This window comes from Arachis ipaensis, chromosome B6 (genome assembly GCF_059453495.1).
Source record: "Arachis ipaensis isolate K30076 ecotype BB chromosome B6, ASM5945349v1, whole genome shotgun sequence".
NCBI lineage: Eukaryota > Viridiplantae > Streptophyta > Magnoliopsida > Fabales > Fabaceae > Arachis > Arachis ipaensis.
The window spans coordinates 18,925,405-18,933,543 of record NC_142441.1 but is presented as its reverse complement, the minus strand read 5'-3'; the positions used below and the strand labels follow the sequence as shown (position 1 = coordinate 18,933,543).

At 34.7% G+C, this 8,139-nt stretch overlaps 1 protein-coding gene across 1 annotated transcript; it reads right to left on the bottom strand.

Annotated features, from left to right (window-relative positions):
- Positions 1–5,060: 5,060 nt before the first annotated feature.
- On the bottom strand, positions 5,061–6,910 carry LOC107645714 (hydroquinone glucosyltransferase). The gene has a single exon (XM_016349796.3). It carries the CDS (start codon positions 6,711–6,713, stop codon positions 5,226–5,228), a length of 1,488 nt encoding a protein of 495 aa, XP_016205282.1. The 5' UTR covers positions 6,714–6,910; the 3' UTR covers positions 5,061–5,225.
- Positions 6,911–8,139: the final 1,229 nt, after the last annotated feature.

Here is an 8,139-nt window from a genome sequence, read left to right as displayed (position 1 = left end):
CCTATGTATGTATTTTTGTCTTTTAGAGGTTGTAATACCTCACCACCTCTGATTTACGAACATAAGCGTAAAACTCTGTATGGTAGGGTGTTACATTTTATAATTAGGATATTGACCTAAGGTTGTTTGTAATCATATATAACCTTGTATCGGAACATGCTCACTTGAGAACCTACCAGTTCTCCTATTGATGGTTGTATGGCTTTGTCACTTAGCTTCATTTTTTGATATGTAGAATAGAACAATACATTTGCACTGTTGCCCGGATCTAAAAGGACTTTTTCACTAATATCTCCGACCTGAAGTGATATAACTATAGGGTCGTCCAAATTTTTATCCATCGTTTTAAAGTCTGAAGGTTTGAATGTGATCTATGGGATATCCACGTTGATAGTTAAGGTCAGTTCAGACTCAGTCACTAACATCATGGCTCTATACGACCTCTTTCTGGCAGAGTTACTGCATCCTCCACCTGCAAAACCACTAGAAATACAATTAATAACGCCACGAGGTTGATTAGGATTTTCGTTTATCTTTTTTCCTTTGTCTCTATAATTGTCATTTGACTTTGAATGTTGGCCAATATCTATTGTGTTTAGCCTCTGTCCTTGACTATCTATGTATTTGTCTAACAGGCCCTAGCGGGCTAGTTTCTCGAAGAAGTCCTTTGCTATAGCAAAATCATCCATGGTATGGCCATACTTCTGATGAAAAGTACAGTATTTTTTTATTTATCCACATATCGTTGGTCTTGGTAAGTTCCCGCTTTGTTCGGTGCCTTGATCAATTTAGAGTGCAAGATATCTTTAATGATGTCTTCTCTTTTGGTGTTGAATAGAGTATATGTGTCAAACTTCGGTACTAGTTTGAATGGCTTTTGATTCGCCTTATTGTTCGAATGTTTGTTTCATTTGTCCTCCTCTCTGCTAGGGTTAGGTCTTTCTGCTCTTCAAATTTGTCGAAGTTCTTTTATTTCAATTTGGCTTGTTGCTCTTTCTCCGAACTCGGTCAGTGTCTTTGGCTACATCGCTGCTATAGTTTCTTAAAATTTTCCATGTCGGAGCCTACATTTTATTGCATGCAAGTGGACTTCCTGATTTAGGTTAGGTATCTCCATGACAACTTTAGCGAATCTTGTCATGTAGTCTTTGAGGCTTTCATGCTATCCTTGTTTTATGGTGCTGAGATAGTCCGAGTTGTGAACATAGATCTTGGAAGCTGTGAAGTTATTGATGAAGAGGTCGGCCAACTCATCGAAGCTCGATATAGAACCTGCAGATACACTAAAAAACTAGACCAAGGCATCACCATCTATGAAGGTTAGAAATTTTCGACAAAGTATTAGGTCAGATGTATTGTTCATGAACATCATTGAGTAGAATTTAGTAACATGGATGTTAGGGTCGCCAATCCCCTTATAGGGTTTTAGGGTCATCAGTAGAGTGAAGTTCTTTGGATGTTAGGGTCGCCAATCCCCTTATAGGGTTTTAGGGTCATCAGTAGAGTGAAGTTCTTTGGCATTTGAAAGTTCATAACTTCCTTTGAAAAGGGATTGGTTCTCTTTATTGATGGCTTTGGGGTGGCTATCACCGTAGTTTTGGTTTTTGCAGTATGGTCTTCATTATTGTCGTCGTTGGCAGGATTTTTCTGTTCTTCCTCATCACGTGGCTGTTTTGCTTCTAGTTTATTAGCTCGGTCATGTGTTGGACTTCTGCCCGCAAGGACTCATTGATAGCCAGAAGCTCGGCTTGAATGGGAGGAGAAGGAGGGTTACTTTGCTCTTCTGTCATAAGTTGTGATCTACAAAAAAGAAGTGAAAAAAAGGGGCAGAAAAGATGATGGTGGGGTTTAACTTAAAATCAAATTGGTCCCACGGTTAGAGCCAAATGTTCCTATGTGGTAAGCCTGGGAAGAGGTATAGCTCGTCCTGTCTAGAGTTGAGCTTGTCTCCACTGGGTTGGGAGGAGGTATACGTTAGTTTCCAAAGAACGATGGTGGTGGGCACTACAAAGGCGTTCCAACGCTCAAGTTAGTAAGAGGGTAAGCAGATAAGATGAGTATAATGCAATTCAGAGTGAATAGCATACATTCTTGCATAGTTAGGGTTCGGTATTTATAAAGTTGTTCCCCTATAGCAGTTGTTCGTAGTCCTGATATTTTAAAAATCCTTTGAGAACGTTTTCCAATATATCTATTATAGCCTAGAATATTTGTAACTGAATAAAGCAAGCTTTTGTATATTTCATTCTAATTCGATTTATAAGTGTATTTGGGTTGGGTTACAGCTAAGCTAACGGATCACTACCTAATTAATTTTTTGGATTAGGTATGATTTTGGTCCTTAACATAGAGGGCGAAAATTTATTTCGTCTTGGGCTTTTTTTTCGCTACAAAATAGTCCCAAAAGTTTCAGTTTGTTTTAAAATAGTCCTTTTTACCAAATTTTTTATTTTTATTACCATTTTTCCCCTAATTAAAAAATTTAAAAAAATTAAAAAAAAAAAGAAAGAAAGGGAATGCGGGGGGAAGAAAGAGAACGGGGGCGGGGAGAAAGAGAAGGGGGGAAGAAAGAGAGTCGTGGGGGGAGGAGGGTGGTGTGGGAAAGGTGGCCGTCGCGCCGCCGCCTATGCTGAAGAGTGGGGAATCTCCACGCCGCTGCCGCCACCGCTGCTTTCTCGCCGTTCTTGTTGCAATTCGCGACGTCGCCACCACTGCCGCAACCCTTTCCCCGCGATCCGCCACCACCACCACATCTCTCCTCTCCTCGCGATTTGCAGTTCATTGCCGCAGCCCCTCCTCTCCTCTCTGCTTCTAGTTTTGCTTTTTTGTTGCTTTGATTTCATTATCCATTGTTGTTGTTGGTGTTGTTCTTCTAATTCTTGTTGTTTCATTGTTGTTGTTGTTTCACTGCTTCTGCTTTCTACTTTTGCATTCTGCTTCTGTATTCTACTTCTGCATGCTACTTCTGCATTCTGCTTCTGTTTTTGCATTTTGGGGAAGATGAGGGAATGACATTTTCGTTCGAAGGACGATTTTTAAACAAATTGAAACCTTAGGGACCATTTTGTAGCGAAAAAAAGGCCGGAGACGAAATAAATTTTCGGCCTCTACGTTAGGGACCAAAATTGTACGTAACCCTAATTTTTTTAACTGTTCGACACAAGTATAAAATATGAGATCCACATTTTCACTTCTCAGACAAATTAGACAGTAGAATTTTCCATTATTTAATTTCAACTTTTGTAGCAAGTAAAACTGTTGACTTATGAAGCACTGACACTTTTCTGATTTGCTGTGTCTGTGTGTCAGACATATTTTGGACACAACATTCGTTCGATACGCGTGTCTTCTGTGTCCAACTGTGTCTTAATAAAAAATAAAAAATTCTTTTTCGGACACGCTTGAATACACCTAAATATCATCATGTGTCAATGTGTCTAACCTTATTCTTAACACATGTTCTTAAAATAAGTTTAAAAATAGTATATATTATTAATTATTAAAATAAAAAATATTTTAAATATTTTATATAATTAAAAAATATTAAAAATAATTAAAAAATTAATTTATATTTTAATATTAATAAAATATTAAAATATCATTATAATTATCTAAAAATATTTTATGTTTTATATATATTGTGTCTCTATATTTTATAAAAATTTTAAATTTATGTATTTATATGTCTCATATCATATCATATTTTGCATTTGTATCACTATTTAATTTTTGGTGAGTTTTATGGTGTCTTTATTATGGTGTTTAAATTGTTTAATTTCTTTTTTAAAATAAAAAATAAAATATTTAAAATAAAAAATAAATTATATAAAATTTATTAAATATTATTTATTTACTATTTTTAATAACTTAGATACAAAATAATAGACACCATAACATTTACCTTAATTTTTAGCTTTTGAGAGAAAACCTGGTAAAGTATAAAAGATCACACATGATTCGCATCTTTTGATGGTGGTGTAAGCATATGTCACTTATCGTTGCAACAAACAATTGGCCATTTGAAACACGACACGGAATTATTATAATTTAAAAAAAAACAATACGTTATATTAAGACGGCTAATTACATAAAATTGTATATAAAAAATTAATTAAAATGTTAATATATGTTATTTTACGAAATTTAAACAAACGCAAAATTATTTAATAATTTTCGACTACCTTCTTTGTATGACGATATTTTTATATAAGTAATTAGCTTGTGTTAATTAATTAGTATAAGCTAGCTAGCTAGAATCAAACATTTAATTTTATTGGTCAATGGATTATGGATACTATTCTTCCTTAGGCTAACTGCTTCCAACGTCATTAGTTTGGATTGCGTATCGCATTGGATGACAACAGTATATGAAATGCAAATAAGTAAATCTCGTGAATAATAACCCAACATTCTGAATTCCGGGGTTTGCCTTGTAGTATCAATGGATATGTATGTTTAATTATTGATTAATTTTATTTAGGTTCAAGTCACAATGCTTCCTTCACCGTTTGAGAGAAAGTGGTTGGAGTTAACCACCATTTCCTTATCAAAATCATTTTTCCCGTTGAAACTCGTACATATAATAGAGGGTTCTATATATTTCTCACATTCGAAAATGGACTTGTTCTAAATAATAATAATAATAATGAGAGGCACTCACTTTATACGTATCAACCAACTTTATTATTGTGGTGTTATGAATTTTCTGCCCAAGTGGATCCCATCCACATTATATTTCCATTATCCATGGTCGTTGTCGTTCAGATAAAAGCCACACAAGGGTTTCAACTTTCAAGTTTCATACTGGTATTATATAATAAATATGGGAAATGTGTAGTAACAAAAAAATTAATCAAAAATAGGTAAAATTTGTTCTATTTAATATTTAATAAATATTAAATAAATAAATAATTAAAATTTTACCTTTTTTGGTTTTTTTAATATTACCGAATAAATATATACACAAAGTTAACTACCCCATTTGTTACTTTAATTATTTAATGTTCATTCATATCATTTTTTCAAACTATATAGTAAAAAGATGGAAATAAAGAAAGTCATTCCATACCCAAATTAAATACAGCGGCTTTATTAATTATAATTGGCCGGCGGGTGGACTAGAGAAGTATATTACAAAGAAGAAAAACAGTACGAAAATGGAGTGTAAATGGAGATAATTTAGCTAATAAATAATAATTAAGGCAGCTTAGCTACATAATTGTTACTTAATTTGGCAGAGCAGTTGTTTTTGTTTTATAATAATTACTCCACTTAAGAGCAAGGTAAGAAATATGATTCGTTGAAGACCCATTTTCAGAAAGAGCTCTTTCAGCTCCTTCCTTCAAATCCTTCATCCGATATCGAAGCTTCTTCCCTTCCTCACCTTCCATGAGGCATTTAACCACGCTCGCAATCTCCGCCCTCTCCACCAACCCATTCTCGGAGACATTGGGTCTCAGAGCCACCTTAGCCTCCTCGGCAAGCAACACCGCATTCATCTTCTGCTCCGCAAAGAGCGGCCACGCAATAAATGGCACCCCATTCACTACACTCTCTAGGGTAGAGTTCCACCCACAGTGAGAGAGGAACCCACCAGTGGACTCATGGGCTAAGATTTGGGGCTGTGGTGCCCATGATAGCACCACGAATCCCCTACCTTTGGTCCTCTCAACGAACCCTTTTGGCAAGAAAGCGAGAGGATCTGCTTGAGAGGCTGCACTAAAATAAGAACCGTTGGCCACTTTATCGTTTGGGCTTCTAACGACCCACAAGAATCTCTGTTCACTCATTTCCAAGCCATGTGCCAGCTCATCAATTTGTGCACTAGAGAGGGTCCCACCGCTGCCAAATGAGACAAATAAGACACTCCCGGCTGGCTGCTCATCTAACCACTTAAGACACTCTGAATTCTCCTCCCCCTGCTCGCCGGTTCGACCGCACTCAAGGTTGACCAGTGGTCCGACAGGGTAAAACGGGGGCCTTCCCGGTTCGTCTTTTAAGAGCTCCTTGACGGGACCTGGTTCGAGCTCCATGAAGCTGTTTTCTATGATTCCGTCGGCTTCTCTGTAGCGCGTGACGATGTGTAGGACCCACTTGTATGCGTCGTTGCTGCGGTCCTGAACCGGGTCCAGCAGGTCCCTGCCGTGAATGGGGACGCAGCCGGGGATCTTGATGGGTTCGGCCAGTTCTCTGAACTCGCACTGGACGCTCTGATCGAATTTTGGGAGGTTGAGGAAGAAGGAGAGACACGTGGCGGTTGAAGGGTAGAAGATGTAGCGGGGAATGTTGAATTCTGCGGCGACGTCGAAGGCGTCGGTGCCGAAGAGGTCGACGACAAAGGCGGAAACGACGAGGGAGGAGTTGGAGGTGATGAGGTCGTGGAGGGCGGAGCGAAGGGAAGGAAAGGAGCGGAGGACGGTGAGAGCCATGATGGTTTCAATTTTGGTGGTTTCGAAGGGGTAGTCGGAGAGCGAAACGGGTGGGAGGAAGGTGTGGGAAATGGCGGAGGGGAGCGATCGGAGGACGGCGTTTTGGGCCTTGGTGGGTTCGCTGTCGGTGGGGATTATGAACTTAACACGGAGGTTGTCGCGGTGGCGCACGAGGCGCTTGGCGAACTCTATCATTGGGATGAGGTGACCCATGCCTTGTGTTGGCATCATGACCACCAGTGGTTGCGGCGGAGTTGTTGCTGCTTTGGGTTGCTCCATGGCCATGAGAGTTTGTATTTTGTTGTGAGGATGAAGAAAGAAAGAAAGAAAGGCAGGGATTTATATAGAAGAGAAGTAGAATCAGATCAGTAGACAGTAGTTATGTTATTGTTATGATATATTCTATTTTCATACACAATAATGTTATTATTATCATTCTTGATTTTTTTCCGGATTCGATAAACCTCAAATCATGCTCTTTATTAATCACCTCACATTTTGTTTAAATTATGTTGGGTTTACCTAAACATACCATTTATCCTTTTCTTTTAACACATTCCAACCCTCCACCATTACTCTCTTGTGATAAATTAAGAGTTTAATTTTAATATATTAATAAAATAAAAAAATTTAGACGATCGTCTAATTAAGTATACTGTAATATTAAAAATATAATAATTTAAAATTATTTTTATTTAATTTAATACTTATAATTTTTTGTATATATTATTTATGATTATACAATTATTATATTTAATATTATCTAATTATTTTAATAATTAAAATTATAAAATAATTTAAATATTTTTATTAGTTTTTAAATATTTTTGTTAAGCTTATGTATTTAAATATTTTTTAAATAATAAATTTTAAAAATAAGTTATTTTTGTTCTTGTTACATTATATAATTAATTATATGTATAAAAAAATTCATACTAATTGGGTAAAAAAATTAAATTAATCATTCCTTCTTAAAATGTATTCATTTGACTAAATTAAATAAAGGGAAGAGAATAAGTACAACAATATAATAATCAATAAAAAGTTATTTTACACGCAAATTGAAAAATTAAATAGTGTATTGTATTATGTGTCACTAAGAACAATTAAATATTTAAAATATTTGATAACAAAAAAATTAATTAAAATAGTTAAAATTTATTTTATTTAGTATTTATTAATTGCTAATAATTAATATAATAAATTTTGATTTTTTTATTTTTTTAACGTTATCGTTAAATATTCTGCTATCAATAAATTAAAGATGCATTTAATCTTAACTACTTTCTTATTTTGTTTCATTTTTTACTTTTTATATTAAAAGATCTAGTTGTATTATAATTTTAAAAGTTTTGAAATCACAACATATTTGTTAATTTTTAATATTATTGTAAATTTAATTGTCAATAAAATAATTTTGTCTATATACATTTATGATATTATCAAAATAGGTTTTATTATTTTTCGATATTTTATATTTTTGACAAATATTTGAAGTAAATAATATTAATATATCAATTATATTAGATATATAAAAATTTAATTATTAAATTATTTATATAAATATTAAAAATAAATTAAATAATATATAAACATATAATAATTAATCTAGTGATACCCATGATAGGATGCTTTTGGTGCGAGATAGTGCTTGAATTTCAGTGAAGGACTTTTCTATTCTGATTCATTATTGAAATGTGTATTTAATTAT